Genomic DNA, 26,971 nt, shown 5'->3' on the forward strand with positions numbered 1-26,971 from the left:
TAGAATTCCAATATGAATTCATAAACATAGTAAAAAAAAAAGGGAAATATCCCAACTGAGAGACTAATGTTAAATAAGGAACAATTATATAAATGTAATTTACAGAAATAGTAAATACTAAAAATGTATAGTTGTTTGGTAATTAAAAAAATCAAAGGAAAGTAACATTCCTCTACTAAGGATGCATTAAAAAAAAGAAAATCAATATTGTTAAATTGATTCACTAATGGGAAAATGAACTAGTGCACTGTCTGCAAGGCAATTTGGTACTATTTATATGAACCCTTAAAAACTGTAAGATTCCTTGACAAGCAATACAACCTACAGGCATTTGTATGGAAACAACTGAAGAGAGAACGGATGATTTAGCTAGAAGCACCAACTGTAAAAGGAAGTTTGGAAAGACTAAGCATGGGGGATTTATTAAATAAAGAGCTGTATCAGCCCCATGGACTACTAAGCAACCTTTTAAAAAGATGGTAAAGGGCCCTCCCTGGTGGCACAAGGGGTTAAGTGTCAGCACTATGAAGCTATCCGCAGCCACTGCAGCATGAGTTGGATCCTCGGCCAGGGAGCTGACCCACACAGCACAGCAGACCTCTCCTGTCTCACCTGCTGCTCCCCTCAGCAGTGTGTTTCAGCAGACTCACCTCTTCTCCCCACTCTCTCTGGTGAATCCTCTCACCTCCCCCACCTCTGGCCTACACACCACCTTTTGTATGCATAAAGAAATATGGTAAATCTTTTTTTAAAGTAAAAAGGTAAATGTCTTTATGAAAAAGATGTTTCTGGAATATCGAACAGGAAAAGAAATTAGGCAACTAAAACCAAAAAAAAGAAAAAAACATTTATGATCCAATTTGGCAACTTTATATTTTATACACAACTATATATTTACACATATGCACAAACACAAAGGCATGAAAACAAGGTACCCAAGGAGGTGACAGCCACTTTCTAAACAGTTTTAAATTTCTTCCCTTTTAGTTTATTTTCAGACGTTACTACAATGAAACATACTGTGTCAGTAATAAAAAAAATTTTTTTTAATTATTTTCACTCTGTATAGAAGGAAAAAAATTCCAAAAAAAACTTCACTGAGTGGAAGCAGGAGGAGCAAACGGGAGAGACAGAGCGCAGCCCTGCTCTGAGCAGCCTTCCCGCCTGCCGGGACCCGCCTCCCCACCTGGCGCAGGGACCCTCGGCTAACAGTCACAAAGCTGTACTGGAAGCCACTGGGAAACACACTCAGAGGGAAGGCAGAAAAAGTGGCAGTGTACGAATACTTCCCAGAGTATTTGAAGAAAGTTAAAACAAAGCTACTTAAATGTAACTGAGTCACATCACCAGTTACCTAAAGTAAAAAAACAAGTTCTGCACACCACCCAGTGGGCAGAGGGCCGTAGCATGGAGGGAGCGGCGCGCACATCCGGGACGGCCAGCAGAGAGGCAGCAAACTTTACTGACTGCACCTCCCTCCAGGGTCCATTTTCAGGAGTCTGTTACAGTACTGAGTGTACAAAAAGATGTACTGTAAAATATAAACATATAAATCCAACGGCGTTTTCCACAAATTTCAACAGTGCAAGCCACGAGATGTGAGAGCACAGTCCTTCTCCACCTTGCAGGGCCGAGACCGCACCACCATGCCACGCTGCTGGACACAGCTCTAGGCTGTGTATCTTCTCTCGCCTTCATGCTTCGCCTTGTGGTACTTCGTATAGTCATTATGCAACTCCTTAAAGGCATCTCTCAGCCCTGGCTGCAGTGACACCCGTAGGAATTGGACATCTGGCTCAATGCAGAGGTCCAGGATGAGGTAAATGCCTTCCTGCAGAAGGCCCTTCACCGCCGGGTACAAGGTGACCTGGGAAAGGAAGACACTGCTCTGTGAGAGCAAACAGGCAGTCACCACACCCTCCAAGAGCGGGCTAGGAATTTCACCTCTGCCGCCAACTGGAGAAAAGACATCCCTTTTTTTTTTTTTTTTTGGTATATAATAATTTCTTTTTACATCATTTTGTGCATTTTTCCATATACGTTATCCCCTTGGTGATGGGCTTCCCATCACCAAATCACCCATGTGCCATCACCATAGTCCAGTGAATTTCCCTGAAAAGACATACTTTTTAAAACATCGTTTCACACATAAATAGTTGAATATTCCTATTTAACGATTTATATTTTGGAGAAATAGAAGTCAAATAAAAAAAACTGGATGTAAACATGACAAAATCACAGCGGCAGCTCTGCCATTCAATAAATGATAGTTAGGTGTTTCTGGAGTATTTTAAAACTGGAATCTTTAAATTTGAAAATCCTGCAACAAGTACCTGCACAAGTTCTGTCAAATTTTTCCACATGGTCAATCAGGCTAGAATCTATACTCCCCATGACAGCAAAGTTTACTACTTAACCAACCTTACCTCGCCCCCTCCGACCCACTCCCCACCCCAGTGAAAGGTGGGCTGCTCTAATCCTCTCCAAACAGATCCTTCTAGGCCTTTATTAGAGTAACCAGGGCTCACCACAGTAATCAAAATCAGATGTCATTTATGCTTACCACATCAGGCAATATTTTTTATTTCTGGCAACTGTGGCACAAAGGACCTAAACTCTTAGCTGGCACAGAATGGCTGGCTAGTACTCTGCACCTAAAAAGCAAATCTTCCCTGAAATTCTGGCTAGACACAATCTGGGGCACCGGAGGAGTGGGCGGCCCAGCTCCAACTTGACTGTGTCAGATGATACTGCACACAAACTTTCAGATCAGAGATTCAAACAATGCCTAAAAAGCCAAAAGGCAAGCTCTACTCACATTCTGCCACAGCTACTCAAGGCTCAGCTGAACCTGGTGCTGAGCAGAATCTGAGCACCCCAAGAGCTAAAACCAAAAAGCACTAAGTAGCTTCGTTGACAGGTCTCAGATTTGGCTGATTCTTTCTTATTGTCCTGATGACGTGGAGGACTTAATGCCTCTCTGCAAATTACATGGCTTCCAGTGAGAACATTTTATGAAACTAGGAAAAGTTTGATTCACCAAGCAAGTGAGAGGTAGATTCCTAAAGACGCCATTTGCTTCTGTCATTAAGATAATGCTATGCTTCAAATTTATGGCCATTTTCACAAATTCAAAAACTTTTTTGACAGATGAACATCTTAAATTTTACTGTTTCAGAGATGTTAAAAACATTCAAGGATCAAAGGCAGAATAGTTTGTCTGTGATGTCAGTTAGGGCATTAGATAGGGAAAGAAGAAATACACAAAAGAAAGAAAAAAACACAAAAAAGTTCTCAATTTTACTAGCAGGGTGAGGACTTTCAAAGTTGATTGCTCATTCATTTTCATTCATCATTCACCAAACAAATAATTCTACTCAGTCAAAAAAAAAAGCAAAGTCTCCTATGTTCATTACACCACTGTTTACAATAGCTAAAATATGGAAACAACCTAAATACCTCCAAAACAGAAGGCTGAATCAAGAAGATGTATATACACAATGGAATACTACGCAGCAATCAAAAAATATAAACCCGTGCCATTCGCAGCAACAAATGGATGGAGCTGGAGGAATTCTGTTCAGTGCAATGAGTCAGAGGAAAATGAAAAATATCAAATGGTTTCACTTATAGGAGGAACATGGGTAAAAACAAAACTAGCAGGCAAACTATAAATCGGACAAACTTGGGGGAAGGAGAGGGACCAAAATGGGAGAGAAGAGCACAAAAGCCTGTGGTGACAGTTTGTGGTATCTCGATAGCAGTAATTTTGTCTTAGGTGGGGACAACAACTGAAAGGAGAAATCAAGCATTGTACAAAAATGAACAGTGATATAAAAACTGGGGGGTGGAGGAGGTAAAGAAACTTCCATGATGGCAGAACTGAGATGTGAATTATGAATTTAGGTGTCTGAGTCCGGAGGAGCCCCTAATCATCAAAGATCTCTTCCTTGGTATATCTCATCAGTGAAAACACATGCAGAACACAGAGATCTGGCAGATAACAGGAAGGCCTACAGTATTGAGACTACACAACCACACATCTTTTGGTTCCAAGAACTCATGTACAAAGAAAGGGGGAAAAGTCAGTAACACTGAGATTGCTGGCTAGTGAATGAAAACATCTCTCAAAGTAGCTTCCAAGGAGCCTGGACAGGAAGAGACTACAGCACTCTAGCTAGCAACAAAGCAGGACAGTTGTAGATATGAACAACCGATAAAAGGGAAGATAACAGCAGCTTCCATTCCCCCAACACACCTCTGGGGTGACCGCTTGTGCAGGAGAAGGTCTGCAGGAGTCACTGCTTCTCAATGACCATCTCACAGGTCATCGGCCTAACTCCCAACAGACCTTTACCAACACCCCCATGCCACAGAAATAGTAGGATGTGCAAAGGAGTTTTATTTAGCTATACTTGCTATCTAGTGTTTAATTAAACTTGGAAATGTCTTTCTGGCCTAGAAAGATTTATGGTTTCCTCAGTAGCAGCCTCTAATGCATATGGAATATTTTCTGCCTTGCCAAATTAAAAACAAATGAAAAATAAAATATAGAATGTACTACCAATGGATTCTGAGATGCTACAACCTTAAATAACTCTCCAAGACCTTTGACTTCCAAGATTATAAGTCAAAAAAAACCACAAAATTGATGAGCACAAATTAGACATAAATAATAAAGCCGGGAAACCCAAGTGAATTTCAGAATAATAAGTAGTAATCTTAAGGGTTCAAATTACTGCTTTCCTTCTTGACCCCCAGAGTGAGGTGAAAACACTATGTCTCATTTTATTCTTCAGCAAAACTGAAAATAATGGCAGCTTTTCTTTCAGCAATAGATTACAAATTAATGACTGAGTACTCGAGAAATACCAAGATTCTATAAAAACACTAAATCATTTCAAGCCTGCATCTCATTCCAAGGGTGACTGGAGGGAGGAGAGGGCAGCACTTGTGCACACGACACCGGGTAGCATCCAGCGCACACCTCGGGGCCAGGCTGCCCCTACAGTCTCCCCGCTCCCCACACGGCCAACTACTCACCATACATGACAGGGATGGCCACTGGCTAGCAATCCATCCTGAAACAGTGGTCAGGCTTGCTGAGGAAGCCCAATCCTGCCCTCACTCCCCTGAGATCCACAACATGGCAAGTTTACCAGTGGACTTACCACTAATTTTACAAGGTTTGTACAGTGAACCAGGTCAGTATGGTTATATTCCATAAAACAATACAAACTGTATAAGTGCTTGTCTATACACGCATGGAGATACACATAGAACACACTCTACCTTCAGCTCAACATTCAGTTGAAACTAAGTAAGATACGAAATAGTCATGAACTTAACTATGTGGTTCACACTGGGTCTGAAGGAATTTTGAAGATATCGCGGTGACATTCTAGAGTGAGACCATTAACTACAATGAACTGATTATCCATAATATTGAGTCCAAAAGTCAGAGTTATTGGGCCAAAGTATTTTTATTTAATCTAAATTAGCAAACCCAGAGAGGGAACCCAAATGTGTCATCTTGAATGTATGAGAGCAGTTGAGTCACGTGCATGACAGACCCCCCCAGAGTATAGATCCATGAACTCCTGTTGCCAAGGAACCCCAAGACTCCTCTTTCTGTTCTCCATTAAACCTGGTCCTGTGAAAGCTCCTGTCCCGAGACTTGGACAGACTACTACAGACTAAGCAAACAAGCCCCAGGCTTATGCTAGAATGCAGCAAGAGTGCTGAGAGATCCTGGACTGCAGCCCTTTGACTAGGACTTGGGTTAGCGCGCACAATAACCCTGCGGCGGGGATACGCTAACTCCTGCATTCGTGCAGGACGCCGTCAGAGTGGAGGAGCAGCCGACACAATCACACCCCGCCATCACATGTGCTGAGAGCTGGCTACCAAGGACTATAAATGAAAGCACTGGGGAGGCAGTTTACTTTACCTTCTGCACCTCTGTGACATACTGGGCCACCATGAAGGGGGAGAAGACCTTGAACTCTTCAGCCTGTGCTGCGATGTGGCTGTACATCCTTTCCACCAGGCGGGCACACTCCAGGATCACTGGCAAGTCATCAGGGCTTCCTATGGAGGGAGAGTTTCCAAACGGATTCCTTCAAAACCACGCATTGTAACTTTTCTTTATACTTTAAAGATAGCCCTCAAATTATCTCAAATCTTCCATTTCTTTCAGACTCTTTAATCACTATTTTGCAGACAAAATAAGAGACAACATGTTCAAACATTTATGTACAAAGAACTTAAAAGAACAAGAATCCCTAAGTATTTTAAAGAGTCTAACTATAATCAAAATTGTAGGATGAAATTCAGGACTGCTACCAGGTTTTAAAAGGAGATTTTCAAAATGATTTACTCCCATCATATGATCTTTAAAATAAGATGGCCCAATTATATTGTCTTTCCTGTTTTCATGTTTCAGAAATTGTGTAAGATTTTTCTGTTACATACAGATAAACTCAGCTATCATTACTATATACCCTCTATCTTCCCAGATTTCTCATTCCTACTTCCTCCCACTTTAAGGCACTAGGACCACCCAGGTCCATTCTCCTGCTGGGAATGCTGATAGCCTAAGACACCCTGCAGCCCACACTCCACCTGGAGCAGAGCCTGGGTGCGAAACTCGGCACATGTCAGAGAGACTTCTCGGCTTAGTGATTTATCCATTTCCTTAAAATTCTAGAAAATCTACTAAGGCAAAAAACAGATCAGTAGTTGCCTGCGGTTGGGATCAGAAGGAGTGAGGCTCTGTAAGAGGGCATGAGGCAAATGTCCTGTATGTATATACCTAGCAAAATCTATTACATTGTACACTTTGGTTATTTTGCTACACGTTATACCTTCAGAAAGTTGACTCTGAGAATATACAAAGTCTTTTTTTAACGTACACTTCCTATATACAAGCAATCTTTCAGATCAATGTAATTTTATTAAATCAACTGTTACCAACCACTGACCATTTCAAGAGACAATATAGTGAGGCAGTTTAACACCTACTAATATAAACCATTTCTTGTGTTTTTCAGACTGCTCAACATACACATGCAGTTCATAATGTGAATGCCTGGCATTTATTCTAGCCATATGAGTGGCTGTTAAAGGCTGCATTAGATACCAACAAAAAGAGTAAATAGTTAAAACACTAAATTCATGATGAAGCCATGAGAGGACGGAGTCTTAGCACAGTGGAGGTGACTGCACTACACAAACAAAGACAGAGCACAGGGCTGAGCACAAGGAACGTCTATCCCTCCACCCCCATGGCCCTCCACAACCATGACAGACGCCACATTGACATCTGCACACAACTCAGCCTGAGACCGGGGCTCTGCCCGATCACTGCTCCCCCAGGCCTGAGAGGACCTTCCCTCCATTCCCAGCCCTCCTGGCTAGGTAGACATCACTAGCCAAGCAGAGATTATTTCTTGCTGTGCCCACACATGACTTTAGAGGCCTCCACACTGCTACAGGCAGCCACCACTGGCTGGCCAAGGCTAGCATGGGAGTGCAGCCTGTTTCCCCATCCTGCTCCTAAACACATTTGCAGTATTACTGTGCCACATGTGCTGCGCGGTGCAACACCAACTGATCCCCAAACCAAGCGGAGTAACCTGAGAATTACACTCCACTGATAACTACACCTTCTCTCTTCTCTCACAAGTTAATTGGGTTAAGTAGCTGTGACAAATCTACAGGTCTGAGCCTACTGAACTGATTCACCATGGGAGAAGCTGGGAGCTGCTCAAGGTTTCTAGTCAGTATAGAACTGCCACGGGGTCTTCTCCAGCACCCTGTGGGTTATGAAAGTTTCCTATGTGCACCCCAAGCCCCCCGTCGGGTGCTCATGTTCAGCACATGCTATGGTATGGGGCTGTTCTGTGGTTTGCAAATTTGAAATGGTGCAATTCTGTTTCACTTTATATGCAAATTTTATATGCAAATTTTAAATAATGAAGATCTTCCCCAAATTAGAAATTTAGCAAAAAAATCAACAAACTTCAAGATTGAAAAACATAGCTGCCCACCTAATTTATGCTACTGCCATATGGCAGTTTGCTTCGTTGGTAAACAAATCTGACCTTGCCAAGAAGAGACAAGCTCCAGGAACTTACCCCTTTTACAAAATGAGATCACCCTGTAACTGCCTGTTCCTTTTAAATATTCCCGTCTCACCCAAAACTCCTTTCAGCAATATATCAATAAATCCCCCTTTTCTGTTCCCAAAATAAATAAAACATTAATAAATACCCCCATTAAAGTATAAACTCCTTAAGGATAGCAATGAGACTAGTCATTTTTATTCCTTTTTTAATGGAGGTGAACAATTCCTAAATCGAGGCACATTTTTCTATTTCAGTTAGGTGTGACATGCAGTCACTATTCTGGATATATTAAAGGAAAAAAAGTTGAGTTGGAAATTTTTTTCCCATTGTTTGAGTATATATTGGAGTGTAATTTGAATGTTATCTGAGTATTTCTCTTAATCAAACACAACCGGGTAGTAATTTTCAACAACGTTTTGTGCTCAGAGATATGACAGACACACTTAAAACTGTGTAGTTGATACTACTGCTCTGAATTACCTTTGTCTTTCTGCCGTCCTTCATGAATAACTGAAGACACCAATCTGTTAAAACAGCTCAAGAAGGAAGGGATGGCTTTCAGCATTACCTTTAATAATAAGAGACAAATGAATGTTAAAAAGAAGTGTAGTAATTCTTTATTTCAAGTCCCACTTCCCTTGATGTCCCCCAGGTTTAACCTGAAGTGTACATCCTCCTTTCCACTCCCTCGCACAAAAGAACAGCTGCAGCGTTTGGTGCATGGGGAGGTAAAACAGTAGACTTTTCTGTTGTTAGTTTTTAAAAGCTACTCCTTAGGGGGAAGAGGTATACAGGGCTTAGGAGGAAAGGTTCTCTCCAACTTGCCCAGATGAAAAAAGATTTCATGAAAAAATACGAAAGAGCTTGTTAAGAAAATGAGGTAAGGTCTGAAATCGAGAAATGTAGTGCTTCTCTCAGTTCTAAAGTGGATTTTCAGGATCCAGAATGAAATCTAGAATCCTTTGAGCTCTTGGGTATAGATTAACTGGTGAAGCACTTTTATTGATTTTTCCAGGAAATCGTGACAACCAAGGAAATCCTGGATAACCAAGCCATTTGGCAGAATCCTTCCAGAGTTTATTAGTTCAAATATAAACCTTAGATCCTGCAGAGATTTTTCTCCAGCCAACGTAGAAGCCTGAATTCAGACACAAGATGATTCACTCTTGAAGCCCAATGGTTTAAAATTATATATTCAATCTAAAAGATAACACCTAAAAAGATTCTCTTAGAATACCCAAACATGACTGCCATTTTTTTAGAACCAATGGCACCATCGCTTTTGAAATTACTTTTTTCAGTAACTATAACACAACTTCTGGGAAATATTTGGGATTACCTTCCATCTGATCGAAGATAAACTGAATTTTCTACAAATTAATCTTTCCCCTCCCTAAGTTGAAAGAAGAAAACTAGGCACAGGTAGAACAGCTCACATGGAGGAAACTGCTGTCTTTGACTCTAATTCCCCAGCCATCTCCCCCAAGAATAAGTCCTGGAAAGAGGAGAGTCAGGGTGATGGAGCTGGAAGAGCCGCGGAAGGTCAGACCGCCAGAATCATCATTGCACAGGAAGGCAAACTGAGGCGGGGTGGCAATGGCAGAGCCCAGCATGCAAAGAGCCCTTCAGCCTCCGAGCCCTTTCTGTCTGCAAACACCCCAACTTTGTGTGAGCCCTTGCACTATCTAGATGGGACGTTGCTGGATTCATAAATCCTTTAGTGAACTCAATTAGATCTCTAAAAAAATAAATTAATTAAAGGAACAACCATTGTAGCCACTGTATTCAAGTTTATTTTAGAGTTAGAAAAAGATTCCATTCAGCAGTCCATTTAAAATGGAAGTGAAACTTCTCATTCTTTAGTGAAAAGTTCTGAATGAGGCTTTCACCTTGAACAATGACACTGAAATTGTAAAACATGCTTCTTTTATACTCAACTATCCTCAGACTGTGATCAAAACAACACAGGGTCCAACAGAGCTGCCATGAAGCCACATTAATAAAATTGATTTTAATTGAATTAAAACTCAGACCTAGTCAAAACAAGTGAGGCTGGTGACTTCTGTGCTGGACAAGAGAGCCAGAGAACATCTCCATGGCGGGCACTGCTCTAATTCTTAGAATGAACAGAGTACATTGTGCTGGGATTCTTCACTTTGGTCCCATTTAGCCAACCAAATCCTCAAAGGTATAACACACCCATCCCATCAAATTACCAGCTTTTACAACAATTTCAGAAAAATGCTGTTTTTGCAAAAACAATGCAGAGCTTCATCAAATTTTCCAAGACCGCTCTGAAACCAAGTTCAGGAACAGAGTGAGTTCACACCCTGACTTAATATGCGATCCTGTACCAAGTGTCCACCTTTCTGTACTTGTTTCCTCCTCTCAAAATGAGCATAACAGGCTGGTGAGAGGGTCACACAGTGAAGGCATGTCCAGCGCTCACAGCGGCACCAACTGCTGACTTCTGCTGGGCGCGGGCTGCAAGACCTCCTGCTCAGTGCCCTTTACATCTGTCTTCGCACTGAAGCCTGGTGCTCTTACGACTGGTATGCCCATCACCAGCAGCAACCACACAGCACGCAGAGTCCTTCTCCCCCCACTCCACCCCATGGGCAACGTACAAGAACTAGTATTATTAGTTACACCATTCTGTACTGTGATACTATGTGATTAACTTCATCAGTTTTCTCCTGTCATTAAATGGTCTGATGCTGTTAAATGTCATTTATTTGTGGTTTTGTGGGCAATCCACAGCTTTCTAATATTACTTTCTCAACTGCATGGAATCCTGCATATCTTTGCAAGATCTGCAATTTCAGTTTGTAATTGATTTGTTTTGCCTCTATAGGGTATGGCCACATAAAAATTTCACCATCAGCTGAGAGATTTGATAACTGAGATGCCAATAGGTAGGGGCAAAGGCAGTTGTTAATTGGAGTGAGTCCAAATTCATGATGGCCTTAGTTGGCCAGAGGAAAAAAAATTTAAACTGCGTTGTTGGCAGTCTCTAACCTTATAACATAAAACACTTACAAATACTTAAATGTGTAAATGTGTATCTATGTTGTTTGCAAGTTCCCAGACATTATATCTGTAGCAGTGGCATGTGAAAAGCTAGCTAGCTGAAAAAGCCAACAGTCTTGACTTTTAAGATTTAGACTCAGCTGGGTGACACAGCTCTAAACCTCAGTTTCTGTATCAACAAAACGGGATTACCACCTATCTCATAGATTTGCTGCTGGGGTAAAATGAGACAGAATAAATATTCCTTATGTGCCATCTGAACTGGGGTCTTTTCCGTGGGACATTTATTTCTGGCCTCAGTTTAATTTTAAATGCAGCATTTATGAAACTAGAACTCCAATGCTTCACCTACTGTACCCATTTGAATTATAAATCCAAGAAAGATCTAAGCAGGTGAGAGGCAGTTAAGGGGGTTAAGTCTCAGTGCTTTTAAGCTATCTCCAGCTACTGCACCATGAGTTTGATCCCCTGGTAGGGAATTGACCCACATGGTGCAGCAGATCTCTCCTGTCTCCCCCGCTGCTCCCTTCAGCAGTGTATTTCAGTAGATCTGCCTGTTCTGCTCCCTACTCTGTATCTGGTGAATCCTTTCACCTCCAGTATCTCTGGCCCACACCCCAGTTCTTGTAGGCATAAATAAAATAAATCTTTTTAAAAAATGTGGACGGCTTAAAAAAAAAGAATAATTTGTACTGAGCATCCTTTTAAACAAGCATACAAACACTATTCAAAACATCAGCTAAAACAAAGGAGAGCTCACTCAGAGTTCTACATGAGGATTAAGTCTGCCTGTGACCGAAAAACCACTTTGGCCCTAGAAATCAGTGGAGCAGCTAGCAGGTCATTTTATTTATTACCCTGCAACAGTTTATCACTTCATTGAAGGATGACAAAGAAGAAGGCTGTCTGGTGCCCTGTTCCTCCTCCTTACCTTTGGGTGACATTGTAAGACTGAAAAGAGCACGTTGTGCACCTTCTGGAAAATGGTCCCATACTCAGGCAGCTTCCAGTGGTCCAGAGGAACTGTCAGCAGGATGCTGAAGGCCAGGCTGACGTGGTGTGGGTTGCTGATGGTGTCCTCCCCCTGCCTCAGCAGCACAGCCAGGACATCCAAAATAGGCCCAACCACAGTGAGGGGCACAGGCTGCTCCTGACAAGCCTCTCGGGTTTGCAGCTATAGGACAAGAAGGAATAAAGGCAAGGAAACAAAGGTGACTCCCCCAAAATACAAACATTGAAGCAGAGGTTAAAAACTGAAGTGACAAGACTGTCAAGACTCCAAGATGAATCGGAGTGGTCAGGGGGCAGGTGGAAAAGACCTGAAGGCCAGGGATTTAATCTTCAATGACGACCTACTATGGGCTTCCTGGTTCTGTCCACACTTTTGGTTGGATTAATCTACCATTAAGAGATTATTTCACTCATCCAATTTCTCAGAACAAAAAAAAAAACTTTACTGCAAACAACAATATTTTCCCTCAATAAATCATTAGTTCTACAGGAATATAATTAAAACTCATTTGTTACACTTCTTAAAAATCAGCTCTAAAAGCAAATAAAATTCTAGAGAATAAGGAAAGGCAGAAGGTAGCTCAAAGACCTCCCTATGTACCTCAGGAGAGCTCACGTGTGGTGCCCTCTCACTGCCGCATATAAACAGCACCTCCGGTGAGGCCTTTTGGGCCTCTCACAATTCCATTTTTCTGGGTATTCTGCTACCCTCACTTCATGTTATGCCCCTTAGATTTAACACAGTGGTTTCCAGACTAGGCTTCAGGTCAGCACAAACCAACTGCGCTCACTGCCAACACTGGCCGTGCACCACAGAGGCCCCTCTTCCTCCTCTCTGGCCCAACCTCTCCTCCCGACGTCCACTACACACGCTAGGTAAAGAGGACTCATCCAAAGTGGATTCCCAGGGAAGAAAACAAAGCAATAGGCAAAAGAACAGGAGAGAATATTAAGAGTATTGTTTCTTCATCCCCTTTGCCCTGAGAATATGCTGATCCAGAGCAATTCTCTCGGGTGGGAAACACTAGCTAGGATTACAGCTAATGATGCTAAGGCAGCCACTGCTCTTTCAGTTCAAGCAAAGCACACAGATAACTGACTCTAGCAACAGTTCCAATTTGAACTTAGCTTTTGTTTTAGTGAAACCGGTATATATTTACCAGATGTCAGATTAAACATTTAGAAAGGGCTGTAACAGTGCTCTTCCGCAACGTTGCTACCCTGTTCTTTAATATACATTTTTCTCACAGATTCACAGATTTTAAGCACACACACCCCTACAAATGAATCACTAACACACTACAATGACCACAAGAGGCTGTGGGGACAAAGCCAGCCTCAAAGTCCTTCTCATCTCCTCTGCAGAGCTGTCTCCACGTCCCTTCCCTTCCCACCTGCCGAGGGCTTCTTGCGCTCCCAGTGCGCTCCCACTGCCATTCCTGCCTTCGCCAGCACATCTGCTACTGATGACACCAGCACAAGCAAACAATAAAAGCACAGACCGAGACACTGACGAGAGCACTCTGCTCAGTCTTCTTCAGGACACAACCCGAGAGCGGCGCTCAGCATAAAACCTGGGCATGGCAGAAGTTACGACCTGCCCTGTGTCTGTAGGGAGAGAGGTGATGAGAAGTACACAACTCTTGGGTACTCACAGTTAGAGCCGTGATGACCTGGGGGCATGCCCGCCAGAACATACTTGCTTTCTTGCCACTGGACAGACAGTTCAGAAGCAACTTGACCAATGTAATGGCTGACAAAATGGTCTAGGGGAAAAGGGGGAAAAATTAGCAACAGAAATAGCCAGTTCTCTTTTAAGCAATCCACCTTGAAAGAAGTCCAGCCGGGATGCTGAAAAAGACGGGTCTGTGAGAAACCTCATGTCAGAGGCAAGGGCGGAGCCTGGTTTGGGTTAAGTTCTGACCATGCAGTGAGGGAATAAGTAAGATGAGCAGAAAGGGGACAACAGAAGGGCCTCTTCAGTGGTTATCAACATGCAAGTGACAGACAGAGAAGTGAAAGGAGACACAGACAGGAACAGGGAGCTGCTCAGACAGAGCCTCTCTCAGGTCAGTGCCGAAGAAGAGATGGGCTGCGGCCAGCCTGTACGAGAACACATATGCTGATGGAAAGATGGAAAAGGAGGCAGAAGGAAACATGGACAAAGTACAGCAAGCAAGGGTGGCACTAGGCGCACAGGTGATATTTTCAAGCTGTGGGAAGAGAATAACGGCACTGAGCAGCCTCATCAGTAAGGGGTGACCACGCTGGGCATCTCCGCCACTCATGCCAGCCGCCGCCTCTTCTAACTCTGCAGACCCACAAGCCACCAACTCTGGTTTTGGCCCTTTGCTCCTGCCCTCCTGCTCTCACTCCCTGACCTGTATAGCCTATGTCCGCTTCCTCCCCTCCCACTGCCACCTGCAGCTCAGCTACCACCCCTCCTGTCTGCAGGAACCAGGGGCCTGCAGCTGGCACCCCTTGCCAGTCTAACTGCTCGCATGCCTATGACTGCTGCTCACTGCAGCCCAGCACCCTCCTCCCTGTTTCCATGCTGCCCCCAGCTCTACCCAAATCCTCTCCATCCTAGAATGCTCTGAATCTTTTCAGATTATCTGCCCAGTTTAAATGAAAGTGCTGGACTTCCCATGGTTTCCTGAAAGGAAACGAAGAAGCCCTCTCAAGCCCTGAACCAATCGGCGAGAGGTGCCCACGGTGAAAACTGCCAGAAATGGACCAGTGCCCCAGGCGGCAAGGATGCTGCCGTGGAGCAACTGAGCTCCAGTCAGGCAGGCCTCTTGCTCACATGAGGGAGATGTTGAGTACCCCTGCCGGCTCCCCACATTAGTACCCCTCTCCAGCTCTCAAATCAAGCCCTCTCCCTCCCAAATCAAGCCCCATCCTCTGGGCTGCTTGTCACCAGCAGTCAAGAAGTCAATTATGAGACAGGAGAACACTAAGAACTGGATCTGTAACCTTGGCCCCTCTTTCCTCCTGTGCACGTGGGCAACGTCTGCCGGCCCGTGCACAAAGCTGTCTAGGCACAAGCTCCAGCTGGTGAGCTCCACAACATAGTCTCTAAAACAGGCGGCCCAATGCAAGTGCAGGGTTTCACTAGCAACTAGCAAATGATCTAGGTGCCAAGGCCAGAAGGGCAGCTGGCAAAATTGAGTGATTATCAAATGGTGTCTGGGCGGTATGACCAAATCGAGTCAGATTTTTCAAAATGTATGACAGGAGAGGTCTTAAGCAAGGTTTGAACAGAATTTAGCATTCCTGTGTGTCAATATTAAAATTATGTAACACTTAATGTTTCGTATACTAAGAACACACAGTCGTAATTTGAGAAATTCTCCTGTCACTGAGGTCCCAGGCCTCTCCAGAGGCCAGAGCTCCTTCTGTAACCCCCCTCTTTGCCTACTGGCTCTATCCATTTGATTCTGTGTGTTTAGTGCGAGGGGTGATAACCCGTCTCAGATAACTTCTCCCACTTACACCTGCCACGCAGGGGGGAAGGGGCCACCCACCTGCTCATCTGCCTTCCACGCGTTCCTGACGTCTAGCCCTTGCAAAACGCACTGCATCACCATCCGAAAGTCCTCGGTGGACCCACCCTCTAGCATCTGGGCGAACAAGGCTCCCAAATGAGGTTCAAGATCTTGAATTACGTGAGCTGGAATTGCAGGATCTGTGCAGAAAAGAAACCAAAGCCGTTCAGATGTGATAGTCAAGGGACAGGAGAAATAAACTGGGTAGCCAGTGATGAAATAGTGGACAGCCATTAAAATCCATCACTTGGGGGCATGCAGGGCACATCACAGTCACAGCATCACTTTCTCTCACACACATACACACACACACGCACACACCCAGTACAGAGTCTGACAAGGCAATGTCGTTTAGCAGTGCTTAACTCTGGATCAAGGGAGATTTTCTTTATATTTTTCCTACTTTCCTGGTTTTCTTTTATAAAATCAGTAGGGACAAAGAGGTGGTGGTACTCTGAAACAAAGGTAACATTTAGGAGAGTAAGTTACCCAGACTTTTGGGGACTGCCTGTTGCAATCCTCCTGGTGTTCCCACTAAATGCAGGAATCTTTCAACATTCCCAGGGTTGTCTGGCCCAACATTCCATAGTAAAGCTCTAAGTTGGGGCGCTTAACCTGGTCCAGCTTAACCTGGTCCACCCCACATTGCCAGAGCGCCTGTGCTCAACATCAGGGGTACAGACTCAAAGACTCTGAGAACTAAAGATCCAGGCTCAAGTTTCCCACAAGTGAGACCCTGACTCATGACCTCACCTCCCTCAACAGTGAAAAGGCACAGGGCACCAACTCCTGTGGCTGGCATACAACAGAAAGGACTGTGTCTACCTACACACACACACACACACACACACACACACACACACACGAATACCCCTGGGCTGTAAAAAAAGGGTGCTGTTACTCTCCGTAACAACATGGATGCAATGGAAGGAGACAATGCTAAGTGAAATAAGAGGAAGAAACAAATACTGGGTGATTTAACTCATGTGGAATATAGAGGAAAAAAATAACAAAAGAACTGGCAAAGCTAAGCCCCCCCAAAGTCCCTAGAAATGTCACTGCAGAAACAAGGCTCCCTGAAGGAAAGGCAGGATGGTGGAAGTAGAGGGAGGGGCCCGACTGTCAAGGTAAAAGATTATGGGTGCCTTGGTGGGGGCTGTGGAATGTGACATGTAACTGAGGAGGTGTGAACCTATACCCCTAAATCATGTTTTGCTGTAACTCAATGTTACATAAAGAGAAAAAAAAAATTTAAGAGGGATGGACGGTGTCACAGAGACCTGCTTCAGACCACCAGCTGCCACTTCATAGGCTATTTATTTCAACATTGTAACTAGTATTAATAAAAGACTAAATTTTAGCCCCCACTGAGAAGGTGAACAGCATTCCTAAAAGAGCTGCTGCCAGAATAAACCAGAACATGTGACACCAAAGCCTTTCCGTCAGTCCAATCAAGGCAGTGACAGAAAGGCTGCTGAAAGGACACAAGAGCAGTCACTCAGCCGCACTTCAGCCCTGGCACTGGCCCAGCAGCCCGGGCAGCTTTACCTCAGAGAGCATGCTCCTATCCGAGTGTGCCATGGACCCATCTCGCCTGTCACAGCTCCTCCACAGGGCACAGACAGCCATGTGTTCTAAGAGTTAGCTCTGGCTGATGGATCCCCATCCTCACCTCCAATAGCTCCCTAACTAAGCCTAACACCTCAACAACAATCAAAACAAAAAGAGAATGTGTTGATGGTGCTATGGGACATGAGCCATCTTGCCAGTCAGGAGTGAAACCTGGTCCATCACCCTCTGCCCTGGGAACAGCAGCAACCCAACCCTTGTGCAGAGGCCGGCCTGGCTCGTGGTGCTGATTAGCTGGCCTGGAAGAATGACATCCAACTAAACACTGTAATGACAGCAGGCTGAGCTTCTGCCCAATTAGCACCAAGGCCCCAGCGATAACTGAGTACCACACCATATCTGGGGATTGATGTCTGTCCTCAAAGAACTGTATGAGGTTCCCTAGAAATTAAGTCTTCTGCATTTAAAAGTTGACCGATATTATATCTTTAAGTCAACCAATGGCACTGACAAGCCAATCCAGAAATGTCAACTATTGAGAAGGACATGATCTATGTTGACCTTCCAAGGCCAGGCTGTAAGAGAATAGTATAATCCAGGATAATCCCCGAGATGTCTAAGAACCCAAGGTGCTAAAACACATCTGCAAGCCTATGAAAGGACGAAGCACTGGGAGTGAACACCTGAAGTCACCCGGGAGGGAGGGGTCCTCACTGCTCACTGAGCTGTACCTTTCCCAAAAGGGGAAACAGGGCCCACCTTGCCAGGCACTTTGCTACTACCAAAAGCTATACAGTACAAAATCAGCTCAAGAGACAATATCTTACCCGTGAGAACTTTTCTCACAGAATGAAACATGGAGGTAAAAACAGAATCCTCCTTGGGATGAAGTTCTGGAGCCAAAAAGAAGAGAGTCAAAAAGCGCACAGCTGCCTGGAAAGAAGCAATGTTTCCCGCCAGATGCGGCAACTCTGACAGCATTTGGGAGTAGACGGCCTGGTAGAGGGCGGTCTGGGAGAGCAGCGTGCTGTCAGACTTTGGGGAAAGCTCCAGCCCTCTGGGCCTGGAGTCAGGGCCCACATGTGCTTCTAAGAGAGTGACAACCGAGGGGATGGAGGTGGCGGGAAGGCGCCGTAGCTGTGGCCCACCCTCGGAGCAGACCTCCAGCAGGGCTCCCGTGTGGAGAAGGGCCTGCTGCAACAGTTCCGGCAGCCCTTCCGGGACCTCGTGCTGCTGCTTCGGCTCTCTGACAAAAGGCCCCAGGACTTGGCACAACTTGGTTAAAGACAGCAGAAGGAGCTGCCTGCCCGGAAGATTCTGATGTTCCAACTGTTTCCCTGAAATTGCTTCAGCGTACAGTTTGCAGTGTGAGAGGAAAGCAGTGATTTTCCCAAAATTGAGCACCAAGTTCAACTTTATCTGGACAATCATCCGCATCAGTTGTTCTAAAAATGTTCCTACCATGTGGAGGAACTCCAACCAAAAGGGGTCCTCCACAGCAATGAGAAATCTACTACTGGCTTTGAACAACGAGCTCAGTACAATCTCAAAAATATCACTAGCATACATAATCTTGAGCACTGAGCGGGCACTTTTCCCCCTTTGTAGGTAGCCCAGAAGCTGGTAGCAAGTCATCAAAAACTTCAGGATGAGTGAGGACGAGCAAGAGTCTCCGAACTCCGTAATGGCCATGGAGAGCAACAGAAGAAAATAATGGAGGTGGTAGGGAGTCGAGAGACTGTCCAGTTGTAGAGCAGAAGTAACTTCCAAAAGCTCCAGGATGCTTTCTAACTTTTCTCCCTCCAGCTGAATGGGGAAGTCACTCTTGATCAAGGATAGTAAATTCTGGGCAATTTCTCCCCTTGTCTCTACACCTTCAGGTCCAACTTTTGCAAATCTGTTTTCCCAGTGAGTCACAACCACATGGTCCTTTTCAAAAAGCCAGGGCAGCTGCTGGTGGAGGCGACGTGGGCCCCTCTGGGCGCCAGAACACAGAATGCTAGTACACCTTGCAGACAGGCACATTAAGAAAGCAGAGTGAAGGGACTGCATTTCTGGAAAGAGAGGGCTGTGAAAAACGGCCTGGGATATTTTTTTAATTGTGATATGTTGCTCCTCATCAGCTGAGCCTTCCTGGGCTTTGCTTGTAGGTAGAGTGCTTAGCAGGACACTCGCCAAGTAGCTCATATCATCTGGACAAAGATAGGACAACAAAATTGTAAGATTTGACACAATCAAGTGCCAGTGTGCCACAGGGTATGTGAGTGTACTCACTGTCCCGACCTGGCCATCCCAGGAAGCTGCTGCCCTACAACTCAAGCTCTCTCTGCCAGCACCGAGGATGTAGGAAGCATCATACCTCAAAGCGCGGAGGGCTCCTTCAGACTGGAAACTAGCATGCATTAAAGTCCGCTTCATTTTCTGCAGATAGAGTTGTTCTAAGCAATACTTGCCGAGAGAATCAAATTGAGCTGTCAACGTTTCTATCTTCTCCCAAAGGTGTGTTTCTACACCTGGGAGCAATGAAGGGAGTTCGGAGATCTCCAAATCAACACCTGGAAGGGCCTCAGCCACAGAGTGATACTGGCTGCAGTTTAAACTGAGCATGGTGTCAACCTGGGCCCACGTATAAGCGAGCAGCAGTGCAGAGTCACTGACCTTCTGGAGCCACAACTCAGGCTCTGGGCCCTGCGGGTCTAGAAGGCCCAGGAGGGGCTTTACAAGCTCTCGGAGCATCCTCTCCATGGTGCGCTGCATTCGTCTGATAACAGGCAGAGGCGTGCTGCTGTCCAGGCTCCTCATATTGAACATGATGCAGTGTAGGAGGGAGCTCAGGGTTAACGACTTTAGGGCCATATCCACATCTGTCTCCAGAGACGGCAGGACCAAAGACTGGAACTGATCCAGCAGCAGGCACCAAGTGTCCAAGATCTGATTCAGAGGCAGCTCCAGGAGGCACTCAGAGAGTACTGTGGAGGGGCCCGAGGACAGCACTGGCTGCCTCAGCACCTCAGCAGCTGGAAGACAGATCACCCCCAAAACTTTCTCAAACAATCGGGACACTTGTCGGAGTTTGGCATATGTCTGGAAGAGAGTGTGAATAAGCATCTCCTGGGCCTTTTTGATTCGAAATTCTGTTACTTCTGCATCGATCCACGCTGAAGCCAGCAGGTCATCCAGATCTGGCTCTAAAATCAAGTGATTCAGAGACATCAAAACTTTGAGGCAGCGGAACCAGGCCGGCACGGATGCCTGTGAGTGGTTTATGAGCAGCTCAGCCAAACGGCGGTAAAAATGGAACTGAGCCTCCCCGTGTCGGATCCTGTCCTCTGCAATGTTGTAGATATTGTGCGTGGTCACCAAGTTCAGCAACTGTTCCACAACCAGGAGTTCTGTGGTCCAATCTGATGTAGTTAGGGTTTTTACCTGCTCTTCCTGCAAATGTGAAATCCTCAAGCAGCCAAACAACCTGGGGAGCACCTGGAAGCAGAGAAACTGGTTGCCATCCTTAAAATAAGAATCTAGAAAGAGTTTATATAGCAAAGCCACTGAACTGGCTACAACAGCAGCATGAAGAGATGGTTCGCAGTAACTGGTATCTACCAGTCTGACGATCACAGTATCCAAAGGTGCTAGCAGATTCTTCATGGCCCCCAGCTTTGTGTCACCTTGATGATGGTCCAGGAGCTCCTCTTTGTAGGATGAGAGCAGCTCGGGCTGAAAAATTCCACCTCGAAGCATGGCCTCAAGCTGACTTCTAACATCCCTGCTCAATGTTGGTCGCAGCTGACCATGACTGGCCTGTGTCCATGTGCCCCCTGAAAGTAAGTGCCTCAGAACTAGGCAGGGCTGCAGCAGGTGTCCAGTCACCTCCCCAAAGGCTCGCCGTGGGTTGACCTGCTGCTTCTGGATCAAGAGGTAATGGCCAAGGGCCAGGTGAATGACCTCGAATAACTGGGCTACCACGGTGCCTTCTAGCTGCCCACAAGCCAGCCTGCACAGGTGGCTCAGCAAGGCCACAATCAGCTCCTGTTTAGCTGTGTAGATGACAGCGAGGGCGGGCACTGAGAGGATGCCCTGGCAGCAGCTCAGCACAGCACAGATGTTTCTTTGGGATCCCGAAAGAGAAAACTCAGTTATTCTCTCATTGATGGTCTGCGCGTGAAAAAAGAAAACTCATTAATGACCCTAAACTTACACATACACACAAAACAACATAACAGAATCAATTTCTTGTTCTCATCTTGATGAGAAAAAAAATGCCCATATACCACATCTAAATGGCCTGGACATTTGCTTAGCTCACCAAAGAAAGACAAAGCACCTGTTTTCATTATTTAACACCTCTAGCTCCTACCAATACAAGTTCAAAAAAGGGATCAGTGTCCTTATAAATTTGCTATCCTTTTTTAAAGGGCTATAATTTGTAAAAATTAAACATCAAAGATCACTTTTCCAAGATCTGAAACTTGAAATTCAGCTTAGATGTTACAGTGATCTTGGGTACAAATTGTATTATTACAGTCAATTATAGTGTTTCTATTTAAAAGTCAAAGCAGGCCCTCCCTGGTGGCGCAGCAGGTTAAAGCACTGCACTGAGAAGCTTAAGCCCCTTCCGCATGAGTTCGATTCCCGCCTGCCCCGGAGGAGATCCACATGGTGCGGCAGACCTCTCCTGACCCGCCCGCTGCTCCCCTCAGCAGTGTACTTCATCGATCTGCCTGTTCTGCACCCCACTCTGTTCCTGGTGAATCCTCTCACCCTCCATATCTCTGGCCTGTACCCCAGTTCTGTATAAATAAATAAATCTTTTAAAAAAAAAAGTCAAAGCAAAAAATCACTCAGAGGGGAAAGGAAATGCTGCCAGTTTCTGCACAACTTACTAGTTATAAAATTATGAAATTCACTAACACCAAAAATTCTGAGGGTTGGGCAGATTCCCAAATTCACTTACAGGCTAAGCAACTTGCTCTCAGTCTCACAGCCTCTAAAAATGAGGTTTCTCCTAAGTGCTATGATAGTCAGTACTCCAATGATCTGGGTGTGGTTATTTTCACCCAAATTAACTGCTGGCTGTGGACACTTAAGTATCAGTGGACTATTCAGTATTCTCTACATTCTGCCTAGACAACTCACCTACAAGATCTTTGTTCATGTTTATACCCAATAAGGATAATTTCTTCTCAAATTGTATATAAGTACTAAGGCATTGTTATATGATTATAAAGAGTACGTAAAAATTAAAATGACTTTTTTAAAAAATGTATATAGGATATTATAAGTTCTTCTTTCCACACTCGCAAAGAATCATTCTGAATAACCCACTTCAGGGACCACTGGTCTAGTACTTCTAAAGTGACACATAACATAGAATAGAATTTCAGGAACCATTAAAGCCTATGAATCGTCAAGCAGTTCCACTGTTTAAATCTTGTAACTGACCTCTACTGACTTTCTGCCTGTGTACGTGTGGGGGTAGATGGCATGGCCGTAAAAACAGACTTTGTTATCTGGTAGATCTGGTTCAGATCCCAGATATGTTTGGGAGCCGGGCACAATACAAGCTCATTTCTAGTGATTTCTATTGTCACTGACAAGTCTCATAATATTTCAGAAGACTGCTTTGACAATGAATTTCATAATTCTGGTCTGAGACTTTAAAACCACTTTGAGTCAAAAATCTAGGGGAAATCTAGAAATCTAAAATTTGCATAGGCAAATTTTGGCCTTTACTCTCCCATGAAGCCAACAGAAAGCTGAAAAACTGAACAATCACAAAGTATTATCATTCCTGGATATCTTTTCCAATTTAAAAGATAATCAATAGCCAGCTCATGAAAGAGTCCTAAGTATTTCTTAAATTATAAATACCAAAGTGCTTAGCACAGTTCAGAGCATATAGTATGCATTCAACAACTATCAAAGGGGTTAAGTTTAATAATAATATTCCCTTCTACTCACTCCCCTAGTGTGACACTGTGCATCTGAAACAAATAAGCCTCCAGCATTAACAGGAAATCAACAGAGATATATGCAACACATACAGGACAGCACAATTAATTACCTTGACTAGGGAAATCTGAAGGTCAATTGTCTTTCCATTCTTGAAGAGATTCTGCAATTTTCTGCTGTGTAGAATGTTATCTATGTATGCCCAAAGCCTTTCAACAATGTCTTCCTTCAGTTCAAGTTTTTTCTTATAAAAGGCGACCAAAGACTGTCTTGCCCAATCAAGTAAGACCTGAATTTGGAAGACATATACTCTGAAAATAAATTTTTTCATCAAAAAATAAAAATGCTGTATCGAGGCATTCCAGATATAATCAAATTCAATCTCCAGAAGGAAAAAAAAATTCTCCGTTAAAATTAATCTTACATAAATGTTTTCATATATTAAAATGCTCATAAAGTAATCAACAAAAAGAGAAAAAGACTAGTTTTGTTTTCATTTGGGGTCAAGAAAAACTCTAAGCTTCTTCTAAATCCTAACTTCTCAGAAATTATACTAAGTTTTAAAAGTCTGAAGCACAGATGTTCAGAATGGCCATAAAATGAATCAACACAAAAGTAAGAGAGTAAAAAGACAATGATGTGGGTCCCGACTTGCTATGGCAGCAGCTCCCCTGAGAGGTGCTTCACCTCAATCTACTTAATGCTCCCCAGAAGACAGACACAGTCATTTGTGAAATAACACACCAAGGTTTATGAAGAGGACTGACTAGATAGTTCCCATGACTGTGATGTTTCCTTATTCAGAAACATGAGGAAAGGTAACAAGTTCTGGCTCCACGAGACCAAAACTGTCAATAACTTCTGAATAGTGACACAGGTGAAAAGGAAAACACTCTTGCAGGGGAAGGATAGCAAAGACCTTGATCAACTTCTTACCATAACTCTCCCTTTTATCACACCCTGTCTAGAACTTGCCTGGTAACTCTTGAGCTGCCAAGCTGCTCGGGTGCAACCAGGTATAGAAACCACCAGATCTGAGTGTTTGTAATACTGTACTGCACCATCATTTAACAGATGTAACCCGTCTTTGACACATTATGTACTGTCTCTCAAATACTGGCATATAGGTGCATGTTGACCCACTTCTATGAGTTCATCTTCCTATTGTCTTTACTGGAATAGCCAAATAATCTTGAGCAACGTTAACCAAAAAACGGTATCTTTCTTGGTTCCTAATCTACTTCTTAAATGAATTACGACAAATACTAAAGCTTCCCTACTTTCCAACTTTCAATTATCAAATTCCAAAGAAGTTTACCAAAGCACCAATAAGCAATTACTGATGGAGCATCACTTTGGAGCTACAAACAAATGGAGCTACCAACAGACTGTCAACTAATTCCCAATTTATTCCCTGATATATATATTTATTTGAAAAATAAGCCGCTTTCAAACTTAAAAGAAATATTAACTGAGGCTTTCTATCAGAAAAAACTTTACTAATTGAGATACCTTATATTACTTTTTCCCACTGATATTCCTTGTAACTTTCAGTGATGTTTGCTTCCTTTTAGGCTGGAATAAGATTCACATTAAACTTACCTGTTCTTTATTTGGAAGGAAGCACTGGTGGGAAATCCAAGCAAAGTGAGCTAATTTTAGTTTATCTTCCCAGGAAGTTGTCTTGCTTCTAAGCTTAACAGAAATGCCAGAATAAACAGCAGCCATGGCAACAATTTATCTGCAACTTAAAACAATAAAATACTATGTTCAAACTCAGAAAATCAACATTGTATATCTCAATGTCTATACAGCTGGTATGTATGTATATATACATACATTTACCTTCTAAAGTTTTTCCAATAAATTAACTATATCGAGAGAATTATTGGACATAAACCTATAAACAAGATGTTTGAACCCATGGATTTTCTGGGAACAATTCAGACAAAATCAGACAGAAGATACTGTGTGCAAGGAATCCTGCTATGAACAAAAACCTCACTTCCCCAGGGTTAAGGGTGCAAGAATTCAAATGGACAAAGCCCAAAGTGCCCACATTACTTGTGATGTATTCACAGATGAAATTGACTGAAAAAGTAAAGCGTTTGCACAAATCTGAAATATTCTAAGGATTATGTACAAAAACCAATACCACTATGTGGTTGGTACAAATACTATTTGGAGAAAGTAATATTTCTCCAGGTAAAATAAAAGTAATATTGTATAAACTCAGTTCCAATAGAAATATTGTTATTTCATCCACAATAGTAAGTTCCTACCATAATTTTATTGACTAGTGTTTAAACGTAGTTTCCAAAAAGTCTACAAAGTATATTTAAACAATTAAAATCATAAAAAGAGAATGTAATAATGTAGCTTTAAGTTTTCTTAAAGTCAGAGTAATAAGGGGAAACTTCTCTAAATCATTCCATAAGTCAGTTCCTCAAAAAAGAAAAATTTTCATGATAGCTAATATCGAAATAAAATTATCCCCAATAAAGATTAGACAAGGGAAATTCACAACCCCATCCTACTAATATTAAGTGGAGTTTCCTAGATTTAGGACTGGCTCAGCCTATTTTTAAAATCTAGAGAGCCTCCAAATCCAACACAACTATCTTCAGAGCTTTCTCTCAACAGCTAACTACACAAGAATGAGTGAACACTAGGTGAAGGACAGTAGGTGAAGTATCCTCTCCGCTCTGTTACAGTGACCAGTGAGGTGCTGTCAGCGTTTTCTATTTGTCAACATGCTCTTCGCCCGTTCAGCAACTTCTTATTCAACTTCTAAGTTCAAAAGATTACAGTCACCGCGACAGCTACAAAGTACTTAACAAGTGTCTGCAGAACTGGTTACAAAGACGCCTGGGCTCTACCAAATTCCGCTCTGGGAGCCCTCCAGCGGTCTTAAAGGCAAGAGGGTGTGAAGAGTCCACCGTTCCTGCTAATATTAACGCAGAATCGTCTAACGCCACACAGCATCTTGTGGAGAAACATGAAGTCAAGTAACTAAAGTCAGAGAGAGCGATTCTGGGCGAAGTGAGAGACTGCTCACAGAGCTGGCCTATACGGCTCCGGAACAGCGCTGGATGACAGCGGAAGAGTCGGGGGCCCGGGGGCTGAGGGTGGTCCCAGGTAGCGCTCACCTCCGAGCAGGGACGGCGGCGCGGAGCTGAGGACCACCCCGCGGAGGGCGCTCACCTCGAGGTCCGCCCCATGCAGGGGCAGCGGCAGGGAAGAACGACAGTCCCAGCGTAAGAACTCACCTCGGGGCCGACTCTAGGTGGGGTCCAGGGGAGGGGCGGAGTCTTGACCAAACCAGTGGAGACTCACCTGCCGGCAGTCCTCAGGTAGCGAGCTCACCGCAGGCCCCGCCCCGTTTAGGGGCAACGGGCGGCGACAGCGGGAGGAGACACAGGGCAGCCCCCAGATTAAGGAGCTCACTGCCAGGCCAGACCGGAATAGGGACGGTGTGGATGCTGGCCGAGGGCAGCAGGTCCGAGCTCCCGGGCAGCCCCACCACGTGGGACTGGCCCCCGCGCTCCTTCCGCCCGACGCTAGCGGCGCGGCGGGGCGGGGCGGCACGCACGCCAGGCATTGCCAGCCGAGCGCCGAGGCGCCTCGCCCATTGGTGGAGACGGCTGCGCGTTGGAGGCCCGAGCGGCCCAGCCCGCGGCCCGCTCCGTGTCAGTCAGTCATGGAGCGGCAGCCCAGAGCCGCCGCGGGGGC

At 44.3% G+C, this 26,971-nt stretch overlaps 1 protein-coding gene across 2 annotated transcripts; it reads right to left on the reverse strand.

Moving 5' to 3' along the window:
• Window positions 1–853: 853 nt before the first annotated feature.
• URB2 (URB2 ribosome biogenesis 2 homolog (S. cerevisiae)) lies at window positions 854–26,822 on the reverse strand. Of its 2 annotated transcripts, none has more exons than XM_004693041.2 (10): window positions 26,576–26,822; window positions 24,842–24,980; window positions 23,352–23,528; window positions 18,115–21,442; window positions 15,698–15,858; window positions 13,826–13,936; window positions 12,091–12,333; window positions 8,610–8,697; window positions 5,951–6,090; window positions 854–1,867 (listed from the first exon to the last, which is right to left on the reverse strand). In XM_004693041.2, exons 2-10 carry the CDS (start codon window positions 24,965–24,967, stop codon window positions 1,670–1,672), a joined length of 4,572 nt encoding a protein of 1,523 aa, XP_004693098.1. In that variant the 5' UTR covers window positions 24,968–24,980; window positions 26,576–26,822; the 3' UTR covers window positions 854–1,669. The 2 variants fall into 2 exon arrangements, with proteins under 2 accessions (XP_004693098.1, XP_012588232.1); XM_012732778.1 differs by having other exon boundaries at window positions 24,842–24,986.
• Between the last annotated feature and the right edge of the window lie 149 nt (window positions 26,823–26,971).

The sequence above is a fragment of the Condylura cristata genome, unplaced genomic scaffold (genome assembly GCF_000260355.1).
Source record: "Condylura cristata isolate star-nosed mole 26May11 unplaced genomic scaffold, ConCri1.0 scaffold00035, whole genome shotgun sequence".
Lineage (NCBI taxonomy): Eukaryota > Metazoa > Chordata > Mammalia > Eulipotyphla > Talpidae > Condylura > Condylura cristata.